The 20,625-nt window shown below is 55.1% G+C and overlaps 1 protein-coding gene across 2 annotated transcripts in view; it reads left to right on the top strand.

Annotated features, from left to right (window-relative positions):
- Positions 1-351: 351 nt before the first annotated feature.
- Positions 352-20,625, top strand: part of COL11A2 (collagen type XI alpha 2 chain) — a 30,231-nt gene continuing 9,957 nt past the window's right edge. The window contains exons 1-41 of one of the 2 annotated variants that reach the window (XM_026482639.4): positions 352-1,040; positions 1,319-1,466; positions 4,108-4,257; positions 4,394-4,604; positions 5,057-5,219; positions 6,658-6,849; positions 7,728-7,805; positions 8,461-8,523; positions 9,190-9,369; positions 11,504-11,563; positions 11,667-11,708; positions 11,958-12,020; positions 12,357-12,431; positions 12,896-12,982; positions 13,245-13,301; positions 13,469-13,522; positions 13,611-13,664; positions 13,760-13,813; positions 14,004-14,057; positions 14,266-14,319; positions 14,402-14,446; positions 14,565-14,618; positions 15,051-15,095; positions 15,277-15,330; positions 15,518-15,562; positions 15,702-15,755; positions 16,002-16,046; positions 16,283-16,336; positions 16,468-16,512; positions 16,724-16,777; positions 17,109-17,216; positions 18,222-18,275; positions 18,576-18,629; positions 18,727-18,771; positions 18,856-18,909; positions 19,036-19,080; positions 19,223-19,276; positions 19,372-19,425; positions 19,640-19,693; positions 20,102-20,209; positions 20,359-20,448. In XM_026482639.4, the coding sequence (XP_026338424.3) occupies positions 1,385-1,466; positions 4,108-4,257; positions 4,394-4,604; positions 5,057-5,219; positions 6,658-6,849; positions 7,728-7,805; positions 8,461-8,523; positions 9,190-9,369; positions 11,504-11,563; positions 11,667-11,708; positions 11,958-12,020; positions 12,357-12,431; positions 12,896-12,982; positions 13,245-13,301; positions 13,469-13,522; positions 13,611-13,664; positions 13,760-13,813; positions 14,004-14,057; positions 14,266-14,319; positions 14,402-14,446; positions 14,565-14,618; positions 15,051-15,095; positions 15,277-15,330; positions 15,518-15,562; positions 15,702-15,755; positions 16,002-16,046; positions 16,283-16,336; positions 16,468-16,512; positions 16,724-16,777; positions 17,109-17,216; positions 18,222-18,275; positions 18,576-18,629; positions 18,727-18,771; positions 18,856-18,909; positions 19,036-19,080; positions 19,223-19,276; positions 19,372-19,425; positions 19,640-19,693; positions 20,102-20,209; positions 20,359-20,448 (2,988 nt within the window). In that variant the 5' untranslated portion in view covers positions 352-1,040; positions 1,319-1,384. Of the gene's footprint in view, positions 1,041-1,318; positions 1,467-4,107; positions 4,258-4,393; positions 4,605-5,056; positions 5,220-6,657; positions 6,850-7,727; positions 7,806-8,460; positions 8,524-9,189; positions 9,370-11,503; positions 11,564-11,666; positions 11,709-11,957; positions 12,021-12,356; positions 12,432-12,895; positions 12,983-13,244; positions 13,302-13,468; positions 13,523-13,610; positions 13,665-13,759; positions 13,814-14,003; positions 14,058-14,265; positions 14,320-14,401; positions 14,447-14,564; positions 14,619-15,050; positions 15,096-15,276; positions 15,331-15,517; positions 15,563-15,701; positions 15,756-16,001; positions 16,047-16,282; positions 16,337-16,467; positions 16,513-16,723; positions 16,778-17,108; positions 17,217-18,221; positions 18,276-18,575; positions 18,630-18,726; positions 18,772-18,855; positions 18,910-19,035; positions 19,081-19,222; positions 19,277-19,371; positions 19,426-19,639; positions 19,694-20,101; positions 20,210-20,358; positions 20,449-20,625 lie in introns of those variants that run through there. The other variant, XM_048225830.2, reaches the window with a different exon arrangement.

The raw sequence follows: 20,625 nt of genomic DNA, 5'->3' as shown, positions 1-20,625 counted from the left end.
TATTGGGGGGGCAGGACTGCGTCGGCTGCGTGTGGGGGGGTATCCGGTTGGGAGCTCGGGACACGCTCCCTTGACGCCGCCTCCGAGGTTCCCTGGGGCCCGAGAGGCGGGTACAGGGTGGGGGACACAAGGCACGCTTTGTCGGGGAGGGGGGGAGAGGGTGTGCCAGGCTGGGGGCGGGGCTGGCCGGAGGAGGAAGAGGGGGGCGGCTGATTCTCAAAGGCGCCTTGTTCGCTTGCGCCCTCCTAGCGCCAGCGGGCGGCGGCGCCTCGGCTCGTTCCCGTGTTCTCCGGCCGCGCCGCGGGCTCCGGGCACACCCGGCGCCGTGCCCGTCCGTGGGGGCACACCGGGCGCTTCGCGCGGCGCCCTCCTCAGGCGATGCCCGCCCGGAGGCGACCTCTCGTCCCTGAGTGACCCTTTTTCCCCCGCACTCTTCCAACTAGCTCGACGGCCCCCTCATGTCTCCGCTGGGTCCCTTGCAACCTGGGCTCCCGGACTCCCTGACCTTGTCCTCCCGTTTTCATCTCCTTGGACCTGATTATTCTGTGTGGGTCGGGCTGTCCGGTCTCGCTCTTTCTATCCCCACGCCGGATCCCTCTGCCTCCCCTCTAACCACCTGCCCCCGCCCCTTGCAGCCGTCGGGTAGCAGGTCCCCAGTCACTATCTATAGCCTAGTCTATAAATACCCCCACCCCAGGCCGGCTCTGTAATTACACTGGGCGGGGCGAGGGGAAGCAATTATGGAGACCTGATAGGGGGGAGATAGAGACACCCCCCCCCCAGGCCCGCCTCTCCCCTCCCACTGTGCCCTAAGTCCCGCCCAGGACTGCTGAAAAGGGCCTCTGGGCCCCAGGTGGGAGGGAGTTGAGGTGGGGGCTTGGACTGGACCTCTGGGTCCTAGAAAAGGAAAGGGCAAGGGAAGAGGTATTAGGGTTCCCGAAAAGGTAATCGGGTACAGGCCATTCAGTCTCTGCAAGGAGCAAGGGAGAGCAGTCTGAGGGTCAGCGAAGGAGGGCTCCCGTCCCCCCACCCCCAACCAGGTGGAGATCGAGGGTGGGGTTTCTCCTCGGTGGCTGTGGGCGGGCGGCTGGAGAGCGGGGGCTGGGCGGGGGGCGGGGGCGGGGTGGGGGCTCTGGGCCGCCGGGGTGGCGGGGGACACACAGGAGCAGCGGCCACCGAGGAAGGAGCAGCGCCAGAGCCCCGACGGCGCCTGGTTGCATGGATCCGGGCCGCTGAGAGCTGTCGCTACCCGACAGCCTCTGACCTCCGCGGGACCCCAGCGTCCGAGGCTCAAAGCCTGCTCATTCTCTCCTGTCAGCCTTGGGGCGTTCTACGCCTCTGGCCGCCCATAGGTCCCTGGGACCCGGCGTTCGGGTCGCCAGCCATGGAGCGGTGCAGCCGCTGCCATCGCCTCCTCCTGCTGGTACCGCTGGTGCTGGGGCTGAGCGCGGTCCCCGCCACGGCAGGTAAGAGGAGTCCAGACGCCTGCGTCCTCAGAGTCAGGCTGCAGCTCTCAGTACCCCCTGCGTAGGGGGCAGCTGATGCCTGGGACAGAGCTTCTAAGTCCAAGAAGGGGATTTTGGGGGCTAAGGGTCCAGGCTGGAGGGCAGGTCACCTGGGTCCCTTGGAACCAAGGTAGGGATCTCTTTGCCTCCTTGAAGTGACTGGGAGAGGGCAGGTAAGGCTGAAAGGTGGAGGCTCACCTTGAAGAGTGGGACTAGATGCTGGGGTACTCCAGGGAGAGCCGAAGGTGGCCAGGGCTGGTGTAGTCCAGCAGATGCTGGGGTGGAGAGGTAGATGCCAGTGTTGATGGGTGAGGATTGTGTGTATTCTGGGCTTTCTATCTATATGAGAGGGGAGCATCTGTGGGTCAGTGCAGAGTCTAGTAAGTAGAGAAAGAAGGGACACCTGGACTATTTGTCCCACTGGCTTCCCAGACAGGATCCCCTTCCCCCTCCCTGTGCCCTCGATGCTGCCACGCGGCTGGCTCTGGGGAGCACTGGGGCTGGCTGCCAACAGGACGGCCGCTGGACAGGCTGGGATCAGGTGTCTGAGGCCGGAGCCAACTCTTTGCATTCCTGCCCCACCCCTCCCCCTCTGGCCAGCGGGGCTCCCCTGGGACCCTGGTGTCCACAACCCCAATCTTTTCCTTCTTTTCCCCGGGATCCAGAAGTCCTGGCGCTTAGGAAAGGGGTTTGATGTTGGACAGGAGGGGCTGGGAGTACCTGGGTCCTGGGCAGGCAGGAGCGAGCTTCCCACTACTGGCAACCCCGAAAGCTGATTTGCATATAACTCCACTATTCATTTCTTCTCCGTTCTGGAGAAAAAATGGTCAGAATTGCAGCATAAAGGATTTAGATTAGATTACAGAAAGAAGAACTTCCAAGATGTGAGGAGCATGAGGCTGAGGGAAAGAAATAGAAGTGTGTGATGCCTGTGGACTCTTGGAGCCTTTCTGAGGGAGGAAAGGAATCCTCTAGCATGGATGCGGGGGATGGCTGAGATGACTGTCTCTTATTTTGGGGCCGAGGGCTAGAGATGGGACTCTATAGGGAAATGGGCTAGTGTGGGATTCGTAAGAGTAAAAAAATGGGGCATTTGGAGGCCAAAGGTAAAGTGGTGGGGGTGATGGGGCTACCAGTGAGGAGCTTGTGGGGCAGACCCAGGCCAGAGTCAGTGGGCACATATGTGGCCTGAGGTGGGCAGATGGGTGGGCAGACCTGTAGGTAGGTCATCCATAGGATGGAACTATACTCCTGTGGGGTTTGGTGAAGGGCGGGGGCTTCTGAGGTCTCCTTGGCCTGGGGTCTCTGTGAGTCTCTGTGTCTCTGTCTCACTCACCCTTCCTTTCTCAAAGCAGCCCTTGTGTGTTGGTGTTTGCGGAGCTGCCACACTCAGGGGCCAGGCTAGGGCGAGGGGGGTGGTGAAGGGGAGGGCAAGGCCGTGGTTTTCCCGGCTCCTGGACTCAAAGGGCCTTTTCTCTGCCTGTCTGCCCCACCTCACCCGCCCCACCCAGCTCTACTCTTCCGATCACTCTGGCCTCTGCCCTGCCCCATGCTTCTATGAAAATTTTGCTGGACTTTCTTTGGGATTTTTCCAATCTGGAGCTGATGGCATGAGGAGTGTGTGTACCAGGGAGGAAATGAAGGAAAGGTGACCTTTGTCTTCCAGGGAGTTTGAGCTTGAGGAAGCTGAATTCTAGGTGGATAGCGGGGATGGCCTGGGTCTTGAATCTTTGGATCTAAGAGGTGGGGGTAGTGGGGCAGGGTTGAAGTTCCAGGTGTGGGGAGCTTGCCCGGGTTTTGGGCAAGGACTCTGATGGGATCCACAGATGTGTGGCTTGGGGCCCTGGACCTGCTCCGGCTCCTCGTGGCAGCTTCTGGCCCCCCCTCTGCCCCCCAGCCCATCTCCCGATCCAGGGGCACAGGCTCCTGGGATGGCTCTTTCTGCTGTCTCCTTCCTCAGCATTGTCAGAGTTGTCCCCACCCCCAAACGTGGGCACTGAAGCAGCTTGAAGCCCCATCCCCATAGATCTGCCTCTCTGCTCCCTCCCGAGTGGCCCCCCTGCACCGCCTGTGCCCAGGATGATCGATTGCCCAGATGTTGTTTGTGCTGGAGATACGGGAAAGAGGCCAGAGACCCAGAGACCCAGAGATATGGAACGGGAGTGAGAGAGGGAGAAAGACAGGGGAGAGAAAAGCATAGAAAGAGTGTGAGAGAGGTAGAGAAAGACAGAAGAGACAGGAAGACAGAAAGATCAGCAGATCCAGAGATAGGAAGAGTGAGAGAGACAAAAAAGGGGAGATGGTGGAGAGTAGAGAGAGATTCATAGGTTGAAAGACAGAGATAAGGAGAGACTGAGTGAATCACACTTGGAGGGAGAGGGTCAGGCTTCATGTGGAGCTGAACACAGGGCCAGTGCTGCCCTCTTCCAGGTGACTGTGGTTTCCCATCCATTCAGGGCCCTACAGGGCAAGTAAGGGAGAGGTGACCTTCGCCTTCAGGAAGCTTGAGCTCTAGGAAGCTGAGTTCCAGACTCCAAATACCCCCATATCTTGGCCCTCCTGAAGGTGTGTCCCTTCTCCTGATCCTCATGGACTCTCCCAGGTGCACCCCCTGTGGACCTGCTCCGGGCCCTGAGGTTCCCCTCCCTTCCTGATGGCGTCCGGAGGGCGAGAGGCATCTGTCCGGCTGATGTGGCCTACCGAGTGTCCCGACCCGCCCAGCTCAGTGCACCCACCCGCCAGCTCTTCCCAGGTATGAGTGACATGGTGGAGTAGTGAGAGCTGGGGGAGGTCACGGGGTGGGGTCTAGAATCAGACACCGGAAGGGAAGGGTTTTATGGCTCTTTTTGCCTCTCATTCCACCTGGTTGTGTCTCTCTCGGGTACCAGGAGGTTTTCCCAAAGATTTCTCATTGCTGACTGCTGTCCGGACCCGCCCTGGCCTCCAGGCTCCCCTCCTGACTCTCTACAGTGCCCAGGGTGTCCAACAGCTGGGCCTGGAGCTTGGCCGACCGTTCCGCTTCTTGTATGAGGACCAGACTGGACGGCCTCGACCCCCGGCTCAGCCAGTCTTCCGAGGCCTCAGCCTAGCAGATGGCAAGTAAGTCAGTTCGCTCCTCTGGTCTGCCTGGACTGCCCTCAGGAGCTCCCCTCTGGCCACTGGCCCCAGAACCCCCACTCTCTGAACTAGGAAGCCCTGCCAACCCTTTTGGCCAGACCTCACCTGCCTACTGCCCGAACTTCAGACACTTCTGGCCCAGAGTTTGGGCTTTAGAATTTAAATCCTTGCTTGTAGTACTACCCTGTACCTTGGCAAGTTAACTTTTTTAAGCCTCAGTTTCTATGGCTATAATATAGGGATGATAGAATCACGACAATCAAATGAGAAAGGTATGGCCTGGTGCCTGATGCATTGTAAACACTCAGTAAATAGCTTCGATGATTCCTACTGCTATTATCATTGGCTCCAACCCTCCCATCAACTGCTCTCCAGCCCTGTTGACTCCCCCCACCCCCTCAGTCAGTCACGTGAACCACTCCCCCCATGACCAGGTGGCACCGTGTGGCTGTGGCTGTGAAGGGCCAGTCTGTCACCCTCATAGTTGACTGCAAGAAGCGGGTCACCCGGCCTCTCCCCCGAAGTGCTCGTCCACTGTTGGACACCCATGGCGTGATTATCTTTGGTGCCCGTATCCTGGATGAAGAAGTGTTTGAGGTAACCAGAACATAGAACAGAGTGATTTCTGGTCCCGTATCTTGTGCCTGTTCCCCTTCTGGCCCCAGGACTCCATCTTCTTATAGCCGAGCCCTTCATTTGAGCTCCCATGAATCTATTTCCATTTCCTATCCTCAAGGCTAATTTTCTTTGTAGGAGAATTAGGTGCCCACTTATATGGCAGGACAGCTGTCTTTATCAGTATTCATCAGTCCACCTGTCCATTCATCCCTTCAGTCAATCTCTCTATCTGCACTCACCCATCCGTGTACTCATCTAACACCCACCGTCCATTATGCACTCACTTACCAATCAAGCATTCAGGTTTGTATCCACCCACTTGCCCATCTTCCTCTGCCCAGCCACTTTCTTCTCACTCATCCATCAATCTATCCATCTTTAACCTATCCATTTATTCACTCATTCATCCAGCCACCCAACCCATCTACCCATGCATATGAGGATGCATGTATTCATCCATCCCCTCATTCACCCACCCACCTCCTCACCCACCCACTCTCCATCCAAACATTCATTCATTCACATATTCACTTCCATCCATCTATCTACCAATCTGTTTCCTCTACTCCATACCTTCATTTATCTACCCACCAATCCTCCCATTCATTCATTCACCATCCACCAACCCTCCCATTCAGTCAGTCATGCATTTGAGCCCCCATTCATTTATCCATCCATCCACCCATCCACCTGTTCATCCATCCACCCACCCAGCCAGTCAATATTCTCTGAATGTGCTGTCCCAGTGTCAAGGGGAACACAGCAGATTAATATAAGGTCTCTATTATTCTCAGGAGCTCGCAATTCCTCTTTGAAGATAAGACAATAACCCCAAACTATAATACAAGACAGGGTGTGCTAAGTTCCATGTGTGGGCACAAATAAATGCCATTGGAATTCAAATGTGGCTTCCCTCTCCCCCATTTCTAGAGGTCCTGAGAATTCTCATCATCACTGCCATTGGAAGGTCAAAGCAACTAAAGCTGGGCCACTGTTTCCAGAAGCCTTTGTGGAAAGGTTCATGCATTACCACAAAGAGCAGGGGTAGACAAACAGTGTTGGATTTAGAGTTGGAATGTTTGAATTCTAGTCCTGAATTGACTTGTCATTGCAAGTGACCTTGGGCCAGTCATTGCCTCTTCGAGCTTTCCTGAATGGAATATTTGAACAAAAGGCATAAATATCCTTGTTCTACTGATTTTCCAGTTGTAGTGAAGGTCCAATGGGATAATGGATGAGAAGGTCCTTTGAAAACTGAAAAGGACTGTGTACATGGGAGGGCTGATAATGACCTTCTCCCATTAGGTCATTTTACCTAGGATTGGTTCTCATCCTGTGTCCCAGACTCGACCCTCTATCTCTCTCTGAAACCCTCTCTACCTCCCTCCACTGTTGTTCCTTCCCCATGTCTTTGCAGGGTGACATCCAGGAGCTTGTCATTGTCCCAGGGGTGCAAGCTGCCTACGAATCCTGTGAACAGAAGGAGCTGGAGTGTGAGGGAGCTTGGAGGGAGAGACCTCAAAAACAACAGTCTCACAGAGCCCAGAGATCTCCAAAGCAGCAGCCATCAAGACTTCATAGGCCACAAAACCAGGAACCTCAGCGACAGGTGAGGGAGCTGGGCAAACCCCAAACCACAGCACACTCCAGGAAGGGAAGGTACCCAGACACCTCCCCAGGGGAATTCCCCCAATGTTCCAGAGCTCGCTATCCTATTTGGGGCTCCTGTTCTCCCTTCCACTAGAGCCACTCCCCAACCATGCCTCCCTCTCTCAACCATCACTCCCTCCTCCCAGTCCTCATTCATCAACCTTTTTATTTTCAATTAAAAATAAAAAGAGTCATTATGAAAGACTTCATGGCTGGGATCTGTGTCCCCTGCTCATGTCTCCTTCCCTCTGCCAGTCTCTCTCGAACTATGTCCTTGGGTTTCCCATCCCTTCCTTGAATTAAGAGATTGGGGGCAGTGTGTATGTGTGGGATAAGATGCAGGGACAGAGGATGTAGCAGAGTAGGAGAGAGACAGAACCAGGAAGAAAAGCTGAAATGGTAAGACCTAGGAGGAGAAATGGGGAGGAGCAGGAGACGGAGAAAATCCCAGAAGAGTGCTGAGTCTATGGAATTCTGTGTTGGGGCCCAGTCTCTGGCCCCCTGCTGTGGAGGTGCAGAATAAAGGGCTGGGTGGCAGGGGGAGGAAGGGAAAGAAGACTGTGGATTGGGTGGGGTCCAGATGGTTAGGGTGACAGATATGATCTGGGGTCAGTGGTCTGAAGGTCGGATGGTCAATCTCTTAATTATGTGTGCTTCTGTCCCACATGTGGGACCCACGTCCCCACTTCTCCCCATCTCTCTCAATCCCCAACCCCTCTTTTCATCCCCAACTCCTACCCCATTTCCAAACTCCCGCACCATCCCCTCCTCTCCCTCTCCTCACCCTTTTACCCTTACCTCTTCCTACTATTCCCACTGCCCCTTCCCGAACCCCAGCCCGCTGAGTCTTTCTACTATGACTACGAGACCCCCTATTACGATGCGATGACTGCAGGGACGACCCCTGATTATCAGGTAAACTTGAGGGACCCCTTAGTTTCTTCCCTTCCTCCCACCACCCCTTGCAAACATCTCTTATGTCACCTTCCTCCCCTCTTAACATGTGGGCAGAGACATCATATATTTAGATTATGGGAGGGTCCTCACTGCCCCCTCCCATGTCTCTCTGCTACAGAGGCCACCGAGCCCCAACCGCAGGGCTCCCCCTCTCCCCAGGGGGCATCGGACCCCTCCCAGAAAGCCTACCCCACCTGCCAAGAGGTCAGCAGCCCGGCAGGCGCCCCCTTCACCAGGCCGGAGGCCCTCTCGAATTGGAGGTTCCGGCCCAGCAGGGGGCCTGCCTCCCCCCTTCCGACGCCCAGCAAGGAGGGCAGCTCCCCCCACTGCCCGGGCCCCCCCCAGGACCAGAGGAAGCGGTTACCGGCAGGTAGAGCCGGGGCATCCAGATCTGTGCCCCCAAACCTCTATGACCTCGGAGATTTACTCTCCCCAAACTGTCCCCCCTCCAAAGGGGCTGCAAGATCTGAGATTACCCCCACCCCCCCCCCCCCAGGACAGACAGACACTGCCCACAGTGGGGGACAAGGTGCTGCTTTGCCTCCCCTCCCACTAACCTCTCTCCTTCCTTTCCACCCTATGTTACTCTTCTCCCCCTTCTCCTTGGGGTTAGGACCCCACCCCAGGTGAAGAGGAAGGAATCCTGGAATCAAGCCCCTTGCCAGCCCCTGAGGAGGTAACTCCATCCCCCACCCTCACCCCAGCTGGGGCCAGTGGGCATCTGTGGCCCACTCCCCTTGCCCCATGTCATCTTGGTGAATCAGCTCTTCCTCTGGCCGGAGGTCTCTTTGTCATATCCATTTGTGATCTTTCAGTCACTCCAGACCTATTGGCCTGCTTGTCTTCCTAAGTGCAGCCATTTTTCTTCAGTGTCCATGTCTCCTTCCATTATTCTCTGATTCTGGAACAACCTCTTCCCCATGTTGGTGTCAAAGGTTTTCATCATATTTCTGTTCCCAGGAGTCTTCTGTCCGTGCTATCACTTTTTCTGTTCTCTCTTTTTCCATCCATTTTTTTGGTTATTCTCTGGACTCCTTTGTCTACGATTATCTCCACAGACTGTCTACTCTGTGTCCAGTCCTCCGGCCACCCTTCTTCCTTCTTTAATTCATCATTTCTTCCCACCAGTCCCATTTTTGGGGCATCCCTCCTCATTTTGGGCCTTTGATGGCCCTGCCCTTTCTATACAACCACTTCCCTTGCTCTTCTTGGGAGAAAAACTCCAATCCCAGTTATCCTCGAATCCTTTGGGCCAGAAGTTGCCACACCGAGGGGTCCAGGGAAAACCTCCTCTCAGCCCTAATGCCCCCATCTACCCCTCTCCCTCCCCATCCCCGGGAAGGAGCAGACAGATCTCCAGGTCCCCTCCACAGCCGACAGGTTCCTGACAGAGGAATATGGGGAGGGTGGCACAGACCCCCCAGCAGGGCCCTACGATTACACCTATGGCTATGGGGACGATTATCGTGAGGAGACGGAGCTTGGCCCTGCCCTGTCTGCGGAGACAGCCCCCTCGGGATCCGTAAGTGAAAGGAGCTCCTCCTCCATTCTTGACCTTCAGTGGGAGCTGTAAGAATTGCTTCCTATTGTTTCTGATTATTGTCTATTGGCTGCAAGCTACTTCCCATTGATGATTTGCCTTTTTCTGTTCACGTAAGATGTATATGTTGCTTGAAAGGATGACTTTCTGCTTTCCCTTGCCCTGTGACACTTCATGGATCCTTCTGGTCAGGGCAATTGGGATTTTCTTTTCTTTTTAAATGGGTGGCCACTTTCTGTCTTTCTTGGCCACTTTCTATCTCAAGCTATATTTCATTAAGCTTTTGGCCAATAATCCCCTACTTTTTGTCCATTGTCAGTCTGTCTCCATCATTTCTTCTTGGTAAAAACAATTTCTTATTCATGTTTCTGCTGAATGATCTAACTTCCTATGTCATGTTTTCTAACCTACAGGTCACTGCCTGTCTGTCCTTTCCTGTCTTCCTTGGCCATGGCACCCATCTTGGTGACTGTCACAATTTGTACTGGAAGGGACTTATTTGTGTTTTGGCTCTAATTTTTCATGCTGTCTTGTAACAATTTCCTTTGCTAATAAGCCACTTCCTGTGTGTCTCAGGTCATCTAAATCATAAAGTTTCCATTGTGGGCCTAGATATTTATCATTGCTACTTCCTGTGTGTACTAGCCTTGATGTTTGTGTTTTCTGAAAGAATTGCCTCTTGTTGTCAAATCCCCTTTCCAGGAGTCACTTTTTGTCTGTTTTGTGAGCGTCTTCTTTCTCTTAGTCATGGTAGCCATGTTGTTGTTGAAGGTCCACTTCCTGGATCTTCTTTTCTTGGCTGCTTCCTGTCTGTCCAACCACTTCCTGTTTGTCCAGTTCATTTTCTAGCCATCTTGGCCATGTTTAATTTTTCTTGGCCCTGGCATCATTCTTGCTTCCAAGTGTTTGTCCCTTTGAAATGTCTCCCTTAATTGTTTCTCATGTCTTCAACCACTCCCTCTCAGTTGGGAAATTTCCTGTCTACTCCATTCATCTTTTGCTTGCCTTGCAATTAGAGCTGCCTCCTCTACCCTGCTGCCTCATCCCACAATTTCCTTCTCTAATATTGCCACCCTTGACCCTATGCTGCCTTTCCCTTCTGCTGCTTTCTGGAAATTTGGGGTCGATCTGAGATATGGGAGAGTTTGGAAATTCGTCATTGCTGTTTGGTCAGGATGGAGGTGGAGGGGTGCATTCTGAAGATCTTTGTTGGGAGAGTTGGGGGTAGGGTGGGGAATGATTTCCATTCTTCCCATCCTTATCTTAGTTCTGGCCTCAGTGTTGGGAGTGGGCATCTGAGAAGTGTGGAAAAGAAGGAACTGGTGGGCTTGGAGTATAAATGAGGGCCAGAGGAAGGGCGTAGTGTCCTTGCTGGGAGAGAAACTGGGGGTCTGCTCTGGGGCTTGAGCAATAGCCCAAGAACTGTATTTTTCCAAAAACCAGTTACGAGGCCTGACTTTGGGATATCAGTGGGGACTTCCCTCCAATTCTACTTTGAGTATGGATGTTTAACCTCTGGAGAGTATTTAACTTGTGAACCCCTTGAAATTCTAAGAAAAATTCTGTGTGTAAGGGCATATACTTTTTCTTTCCTGGAAGAGACTTCTTGGATCATATCAGATTCTCATATGGATCCATGCCCTCCCTTCAAACCCCAATAAAAATCAATCCACTATCTTAGAGAGATGCTTATTTGGATTGCAGTAAGGGTGAGGTAGTTGATAGTTTCTTAAAGTTCTAAGGATTCCTGGAGTCACAGGGAGTTTGGGGAATAGGGTAGAGTCCTCCAGAAGAGGGTTTGGGAAGGTTGGGGGGGGTTTGAATTCCAGGAAAGGTGTGAAGACCTTCCTGAAAGAGGTTGTCAGGGAGATGAGGAAGTTTGTTTGCTAAGATGGGGCAGGGAGTTGGAAGGTGGAGAGCCCTGAGGTCTCTTTGGAGGGCTTGGGAGATCTGTGAAGAGGGATTCTTAGGGGAGGGCTGGGAGATTTTACAGGTAGGGTTGGGGAGGTCTCTAGAGTATCTGAGACTGAAGGAAGGTGGGAATTGGGATGGGGGCAGTCCTGGTGTCCTGGCTGCTCACAGGCCCCACTGGGGGTTACATGTGTGTCTCCTTCAGGCTGCCCGTGGACCCCGGGGACTGAAGGGAGAGAAGGGGGAGCCTGCGGTGCTGGAACCTGTAAGTCACTGTTGGTCACTGAGCTGAAGGGGGGGGGGGAAGAAGAAAAGGAGGTGGGGGTGCTAGCCCTGTAGCCTCTGACTTTTAACCTTTGGCTCTACAGGGTATGCTAGTGGAGGGGCCTCCTGGCCCAGAAGGCCCTGCGGTAAGTGTAGCTGTGACCCATTAGCCTCCATTCTTTTCTCAGAGACCCTTCTTACACACTCGTCTATGCCTTCTCACACACTCGTCTCTGCCTTACTCACATATGCCCATGCCTCCTTCTCAGAACTCTGGAGAATCCTTCCGAAGCTTCCCAGATCCTCAAATCTCTTTTGTAGAGACAACCCCTCAGCCACATACCCCTCTTCTATCTGAATGCCCACACCTGACCCACTCCTTTTTTGTTCCTCAGGGGCTGATTGGTCCCCCTGGCATCCAGGGCAACCCAGGTCCAGTTGGAGACCCTGGCGAGAGGGTAAGGGAGTAGCGCGTGTGTGTGTGGCGGGGGCTGGGGAGAGGACTGCAGAGAAGCATCTAGTACCCAACAGGGGCACTAAGCTCAGTAATTCCTCATTAGCTGGCTGATGAATGAACAAGGGGCTGGTGTGCTCCCCAACACCCAGAAAGGAGGACAGGCTCTGGTTGGGGAGGGGAGTAATCTGGTGTCTCACCCTCATTTTTCTGTATGGGGGTGGGAGGATTCAGGAAAGATGTAGGGAAGTCTGTATTTATTCTGTAGAGGGCTTCAAAATGATGCCAGGACCCTAACATTCCCTAACTGTCATCTATCCTCATTTTCTCCCTATTCCAGGGCCCCCCTGGCCGAGCAGGGCTCCCTGGATCGGATGGGGCCCCTGGCCCTCCTGGCACATCTCTCATGCTCCCAGTGAGTTGTCCTCTGGACTTTGGAATGGGAAGGGCAGGGGAACTGTGTTTTGTCACCAAGAACCAAAAGACCAGGAAAGCTAAGGCGGAGTCACTAAAGACCATCAACACAAAGAGATTGATCTTTGAGGTGGATGGACTAGGGCCTCATTAGATGACCTAGAACCAAACATGGATCATCTAAACCTGGGCAGAAAATCCTACATTTCAGGGACTCTAGAACAAAAGGAGAGTTTTTCTGGAGGAAGAAGCCAGAGAGTGGGGAAGGAAAACAGGAGTAGTTTCTGAAAACCTCTACATGATTATCTGAAAACCTTCCTGGGAGACACTGGAGGAGGGCATGGGCTGGGGGGTGTCTCTGAACCTGGGGGATGGGGCAGAAGTGCTGGATGAAGCCTTTGGCTGGGAGGGTCACATGGGTTTCCTGGAAGAGAATCTGGACCTTTCTTTCTCTCTACCCCTCAGTTCCGCTTTGGCAGTGGTGGGGGTGACAAGGGCCCTGTGGTGGCAGCCCAGGAGGCTCAGGCCCAGGCGATTCTGCAGCAGGCACGGGTAAGTAAGGCTGGAGGGGATGTTGGTGAAGGGAGGGGTATGGAAGGCAAGCGAAGACTTTAGGAGGGGTTGGAAATGTAGGCTGGAGTAAATGTGGGGCAGGGTAATGTCTGGGTTGGTTTGGGGCTGAGAGGGAGGTTGGGGAAAATAAAGGCAGTAGAATGAGGATTAGGAATAGAAGGGTGAATTTAGAGTGTGTGCTGGGGTTGGGAGTTCTCCTGCTGCCTCTTCTTCAGCTCTGCTGTGTCCCCTGCTCCCCTAGCTGGCGCTCCGGGGACCCCCTGGCCCCATGGGATACACAGGCCGCCCTGGACCCTTGGTGAGTGAGTTGGATATTGGGGTAGGGAGTTCTTTATTCATGTGTGTGGGTACGGATAGTTCTGGAAAGGGACCAAGTTGAAAGTTATTTTGCTATGTTTGGAGAGGGCTTTGAAGTCATTGTTGGGTGTGTCCTTCAACATAGCCACTCTCTCTTCTCCGTCACAGGGACAACCTGGGAGCCCTGGCCTGAAAGGAGAATCAGGAGACCTAGGACCTCAGGTAACAAGCCCCACCCATCTGATCTCCCATCTAGTGCCTCCCTTTCTGTCTATGCCCTTTAACCCTGCCCCTGACTCTCTCTCACCAGGGCCCCAGAGGACCTCAAGGCCTCACAGGCCCTCCTGGCAAGGCTGGGAGAAGGGTGAGTGGGGGTGTGGTGGGTGTGGGTGGGAGACAGGACTTAGAGTGCGGGGGACTATGCCTCTGTTTGCTCTCACACTTCCTTTGCACCGCCAGGGCCGAGCGGGTGCTGATGGAGCGCGAGGGATGCCTGGAGAACCTGGAGTGAAGGTAACAGGCATGGGTCCTTCTCTGTTGCCTGTGACTTCCAGCCCCATCTCTAAGCTCATTTGTTTTCTGGGGATGGCCAAGTTCCCAAGGTTTCCCCATGAAGTGGCACCTCCCCACTTAGGACACAGTAGGGAGGTATGGGGTGGGGAAAAGGGCTGGGACCTCACTTGGGCTGACCCTCTTCTCCTAGGGTGACCGAGGTTTTGATGGACTCCCAGGGCTACCTGGGGAGAAGGGGCACCGGGTGAGTATATTGGGGGTAATGCATTGCGATGAGGTGTAGACCTTCTGTGGAGGGGTGGAGAGGTAGGGAGCTCAAGGCAAGGGAAGGAGGCTGAGGGTCCCAGCAGGAGCTCAATGGATGAAACCGATTTGTTAATTGAATAGGGTCAGTGTCTGCCTGTGCTGGGGGCTCTGAGGCCCTAAGTCTTACCTGTTCCCTCTTTTTCCAGGGTGATACTGGTTCCCAGGGCCTTCCTGGTCCCCCTGGTGAGGATGGAGAGCGGGTAAGTATTGTGGCCAGGGCAGGGGCCCCATATGGGAGAGGCATGGAGGACGAGGCTGATTTACTGTGTCCTCCTCCTTCAGGGAGATGACGGGGAGATTGGGCCTCGGGGACTGCCTGGAGAGTCGGTGAGTGTCCAGAGGGTTGAGGGTGGGGCTATGGGGATGCCAGGGGAGGGATATGGACACAAAAGGGACACATTATCTCTTGCCTATTATGTCATATCTACCCCTCACCTGATTGCAGGGACCTCGAGGTCTCCTTGGCCCCAAAGGCCCACCTGGTATTCCTGGACCCCCGGTATGTGACTATCCCTGACTTCTGACCCTGACCTCACCCCCTGACCTTTCCAACTCTCCACCCTTCCTAGCTGCCTCTCCTCCCCCACCTCCATTTCCTCCTCCCTGGCCCTACTTAGCTCTGCTCCAGGCTTTAATCCCAGGTGCCCTTACGGGGTCCTATGGTACAATGCACCAAAGGCTCTGAGCATAGCTTTAAAAAAATCCTCAAGGAAAACAAAACAAAAACCCATAAACCCACAGACCCATAGACCCACGCCCTGTGGATCTGGGCTGGCTATGTTTGCTTAGGTTTAGGATGGATTGGAGGTCTGACCAATGTGAGGCTGCCCCGTCCCACCCTCTGGAATGGCCGGACCTCCCAGAAACAACAGGTCCTTCCAGGACCCAGGACTCACCTTCCAGCCATGCTTACGCCCCTCTCATGTTTCAGGGAGTCCGAGGCATGGATGGTCCCCATGGTCCCAAAGGGAGCTTGGTGAGTAACAGGCATGGGGACACCACCCGAACCTTAGCCAGTGTTTCCTTGGTGACCATTTTGACCGACTGCCTGCTTCCGATTCTTGTGCTCCTACTATCTCAGCTAGGACTCAGCTCTCCGCCCTAAGTTTGTTCTGTTGCCATCTTTTTTTTACTTCTGCCTGGTTGCTTGTTTCTAGGGACCCCAGGGAGAGCCAGGACCTCCTGGACAACAGGGCACTCCTGGAACCCAGGTGAGTTGTCCTGTCTAACCCCTCCCCATCGTTAACAACTTCCCCTGGGCTCCCACAGTGGGTCAGACCCTGGATGGAAATTAATGGTCTCAAGCTCCACCACTCATGTTCTGAATGGGATGCTGGCTATAGGAGAGAGCAGCCCACTCTTGTGGGGCCCCTGTGACTTTTCTTTCTCTCTGTGTAGGGTCTCCCTGGGCCCCAGGGTGCCATTGGGCCTCATGGAGAGAAGGTAAATGACTAAGTAATTGGGGGACAGGGGATATGCTGGGGGGGGGGTTGTAAGGAGAGGCTTGAATGTGCGGCTAGGACTTCAGCCATGGTCTGATCTGATCCCTCTTGTGACCCTGCGCCTACTCATCTTCCTGCAGGGCCCTCAAGGGAAACCGGGGCTCCCTGGCATGCCTGGCTCAGATGGACCTCCGGTGAGTGGGTCCCCACCTCTTAATCCAAATTCTACTTGACCCTCCACCCCAGTGAATGGCCTCCAAGTGCCCTTTAGTGACTATCCACACAGGGTGTCCCTCACACTGGGAGGTCACTGGTGGTGCTTGCCTCTGGTCAGTTGGCTTCATTAGGGCCACAAGGGGAAGTGGGGTTAAGAAGTGAAGGGAGGGGTGCAGGGAAGGTAACAGTGGCCAGTGGTCACATCTTCCTTCCCCTATCCTCAGGGTCACCCTGGAAAGGAAGGTCCCCCTGGAACCAAAGGAAACCAGGTGAGCTCTTATATACCTGCTTTCACCCCTGAGGCAGTTTCCACCCTGACTCTGGGGCCTCAAAGTCCTTGGAATTTCCTTGTCTTATCGTTCACGTGGCTCTGAAGTATTCTCAGTCCCATGCCCTGTATCCCTATCCAGACTCCAATGTAGTCTCTATTGTTTCTTCCACCCCCTGAGGCCTCCACAGTCACACCCTGAGACCCCTTTTTAGATACTTTTCTTTCTTCTCCCAGGGTCCATCTGGACCTCAGGGTCCTCTAGGATACCCAGGACCTCGAGGTGTCAAGGTAATGGACAGCCAGGCTGGGAGATAAAGGACTGTGATTGGGGGAGCCAGCTGGGGTCTCAGGAGTTTGATCCTTCCAATCCAACCTCCATCCCCGATCTCTCTCTGTCTCTGTCTCCCTTCTAATTCTAGGGTGTGGATGGAATTCGTGGTCTGAAGGGTCATAAGGGTGAAAAGGTGAGAGATGTGTCTCTAGCTTCCCAGCACCTCCATCCTGCCCCACACCACCCCTTCTGCCCAGCTCTCACCCCATTTCCTTCCCTCCAGCCTGCCCTGCGCTGCTCTCCAGCGCTGAAATCCACCCTTCCACCCATGTTTTCTGAAATGCTCCATTTTACCTCCTGACCCCCCATCATCTCTGGTGACCTCTCACCCCCATCTTTTTCAGGGCGAGGATGGTTTTCCCGGGTTCAAAGGGGACATGGGCGTGAAAGGTGACAGGGTGAGTTGAAACCCACACACTGTCCCCCCAACCCTAAGTCCTGATGTTCTTCCATTTTGGGGCCCCCAGTCACCAGCCTATTTCCTGAAACCCCAGACTCGCCATGTCCAGTGCTCTTCTCCCTGGGAGCCTGACCCTAGCAGGATGACAACCTGTACAGTCTGCGTCCCACCAGCCTGATAGCCACAATGCTCTCCCTGTCCCTGTGGGGCTCCCTGTCCTGCAGTAGCTTCTGGGACCCTACTCAGCCTCACCGGGGCCCACCTCTCCTCTTGGGGCCCAGCCGATACCCCCAGTCCTTGACGCTCACCTCTTCAACCATCTTACCCAGGGAGAGGTTGGAGTTCCTGGCTCCAGGGGAGAAGATGGTCCCGAGGGGCCGAAGGGACGCACTGGACCCACTGGAGACCCTGGCCCCCCTGGGCTCATGGGTGAAAAGGTGACAGGGCACATGGAAGGGATGAGGGCCTGGGCACTGGGATCAGGATGGGCTTGGGGGTGTCGACAGCTGGAGTCAATGATTTGAAGACTGCTATATGTTAATTATGCTCCTCTCTGTAGAAGTGACCCTCTGGCCACTGACAGTTGGGGGTGGGGGTGGGGATATATAACAAATCAAGGAAAAGTCCCTGTCATGAGAATTTACATGGCATAGAAGTGGGGACAAGGCATGAGGCTGGCATAAGGAATGTAGGTACAAGGTAGAGTGAAAATGTGTCCAGACTCAGAGCAGCAGGAGTTCCAAGAAGGGAGAGTCAAAGAGGAGGTGAGCGCCGACCTGCAGAGCTAACTCTCAGTAAGCCCTCACCGAGGGCCAATATGGCGCCTGCTTGTCATAAGCCCCGTGTTGCAGAGAACTTCACTGAGGCACCAGAAGGTGAAGATGCTTGTTTGTAACACAGCCAGTAAGGGGCATAGCCTGTGTTTGAGCCCAGGCAGGCTGCAGAATCCCTGCTCCTAACCTCTGCTTCACAGCTATCTGGGCAAGGCGGGCCCTGAAGCATCAGGAGGAAGGGGGTGCATGCCAGGGGGGTTTGGGGTGGCGCAGACATGGGTGGGAGGTGGAGGTGGTCCTGAGTGTGGTGTGTGCAAACCTGCAAGGGGATTGGTCTTGGTGGCACAGAAAGGTATGCTGGGGAAGGGGAGCTGAGGTTGACGGGTAGACAGGGGCTAGATCATGGTCCTGAGGAACTTGATGGAGCTGCAGATTTAGATGTAGAGGAGGCGAGATCCCAGCACCAGAGTTGGGGAAAATCCATTGTCAGGAAGGAGAGATGACAAAAGCCGGGCAGCCTGTGGAGTAGGAGATGAGGGTCGAGGGGCTGGAGGTTTGCTGGGGAGGTTTGCTGGGTGGGGGCTGGCTCCCATCTCTGGGGCTTGGGGTCTCCAGGGATGGTGTGTCTGTGACTCCTCTTGCTCCTAACTGCTCCCTGTTTCTCCACAGGGCAAGCTGGGTGTTCCTGGTCTGCCTGGCTACCCTGGACGCCAGGGTCCCAAGGTGATATGATGCCCCACTTGTGCCCCCTCCTCCTCTTCCCTTCTCTGACCCCTGATCCCAGGAAGCACAGACTGACGGAGCAATGGGTGACCCTAGAACGAATTTAGCCTAGCCCCATTCTACAGATTGGGGAACAGAGGGCCAGGGAGCAGTGGGGGGGGTTGTCCAAGGCCACCTAGTTATTGGGAGAGCCCATACTTCCCATTCTGCTGCCTCCATCACCTCTCCTGACCCCCATTGGCTCTTCTGGGCCCTCCCTTTTCATGATGTCTCAATTTTCTCCTTCTCCATCCTCACCAGGGGTCCCTGGGATTTCCCGGTTTTCCTGGTGCCAGTGGAGAGAAGGGAGCCCGGGTAAGCTGCGGGAAGGGAGAGGGTGTGGGGGGCAAGGCTTCCATGTGGGTGGAATCATGCCCTGGGTGATGTATTGTTTCTCCTTCCTTCCTACCAGGGCCTGTCGGGGAAATCAGGGCCTAGGGGAGAGCGGGGCCCCACGGTGAGTGCAGGGGACAGACCTGTGGCTCAAGATCCAAAGAGGTGCATTTGGTTTTTTCTGACAACTCCCCTCCCCTCTCTCTAGGGTCCACGGGGTCAGCGGGGACCCCGAGGTGCCACTGGGAAGTCTGGTGCTAAGGTTAGTGATCTTGGCAGGGCTCCATCTACCATCTGCCCCTTAGCCCAGTTCCCTGTTGACTCCTCTGACCCCCAGCAGAGCTAGAAGGCAGCACCTTTTGCCCTCTGACTCTCTTTCCCCCCATAGGGAACATCAGGTGGTGATGGTCCCCATGGGCCCCCCGGAGAAAGGGTGAGTACAGCTTGAGTCTCCTGTTCCCCAATACTCCCCAGGGAACCTGAATGGAGCTCTCACCCTCTCACTCTGGGTGGTGGGGCGGGGGGAGCTGCACCCCCTGCCCATTCTCCTCATTCAACCCCAGCTCTGTCTCTAGGGTCTCCCTGGACCTCAAGGCCCCAATGGATTTCCTGGCCCCAAAGGACCTCCGGTAAGCTGACCTCTGACCTGCTTGGATTCTGTGAATCCTTCTTCTCCATCCTCCTTCCCAGCCCAGAGTTCACCTGACACCTGAACCCCTTCTAGGGTCCCCCTGGGAAGGATGGGCTACCAGGACACCCAGGCCAGAGAGGAGAAGTGGTAAGTAATGCCCCTGTCCCCCTCAGATCTTCAAATTCCAGGGCTGTCTAGAAGGCCCACCAGGGTGGTTCTCTGGCAGAGTGATCATCCTGGTGCCCCTCAGACCCGTGGCCAAGGACTCCGTGGTCACTCTGCCCTTCCTCCAGGAACCTGGGGTCCGTCCCACAGTGTCCATGCCTGACATGCTCTGACTGCTCTCTCCTCTTCCTCTCAGGGTTTCCAAGGGAAGACTGGCCCCCCTGGCCCTCCAGGGGTGGTGGGACCTCAGGTATGTCTGCCCCCTGGGGAGAGTGGACCCCAGACTCTGGAGTTAGTTTGTCTGCCTCTCTTCTCCCTTTTCCCAATCACATGCCCCAGCCCCTGCTTTGCCTGACCTGGACGCTGGGGCTGGGATTTGGAGCAGGGATCCCAACTTCAGTCTGGTTCCTGGGCCAGTTCTCATCTCGTGTCCCAAAGGGGCAGCTCCCCAGTGGGGATGCAGGGTGGTGCGGTTACTCCAAACACGGGAATTACATGCTGGCGCAGTGGCCTAGGAGAGCCCCAGGAATTCCCCACTAGCTTTGGGGCAGGGATGAAGGGGGTCCAGAGGGGTCATTTTAGGGTGGCCAGGGTGGCCTCTTTGGGCAGGGAGGGGGGCAGAGGATCTGAGCTTGGAGTCTTTCTGTCTCTTTCTCAGGGAGCAGCAGGAGAAACCGGGCCCATGGGGGAGAGAGGTCACCCTGGCCCCCCAGGCCCCCCGGGAGAGCAGGGACTGACTGGAACAGCTGGGAAGGAAGGAACGAAGGTCAGTAAAGGGCCAGGCAGAGGGGAACTTGGGAGACCAGGGTTGGGGTGCTGAAGGGAACAGATAGTTGGGGAATTGAGAAAGGCCAGAGACTTCTCTGTCCAATTTGGGAGCATGGCTATGGCTCATCACGTTTCATTTCACCTTAGGGTGACCCTGGTCCCCCAGGGGCTCCAGGGAAGGATGGACCTGCTGGTCTGAGGGGCTTCCCAGGAGAGAGAGGCCTCCCTGGCACTGCCGTGAGTGTGATCCCAGTCTCCCAACTGGACTCCCTGAAACAAGTCACCAGGCATCCTGGCGTTGCTCAGCTTCACCCCCACTCCCATTTCTCAGACCCTGTCTCCCCTCCCCTCCTCTCATCCTTCCCTACATGTCTCTTGGATCCTCATTCTTGTAATGTCCCACCTTCCCATCTC

This window comes from Ursus arctos, unplaced genomic scaffold, assembly GCF_023065955.2.
Source record: "Ursus arctos isolate Adak ecotype North America unplaced genomic scaffold, UrsArc2.0 scaffold_31, whole genome shotgun sequence".
Classification (NCBI taxonomy): Eukaryota; Metazoa; Chordata; class Mammalia; order Carnivora; family Ursidae; genus Ursus; species Ursus arctos.
This window is presented reverse-complemented; position numbering and strand designations above follow the sequence as displayed.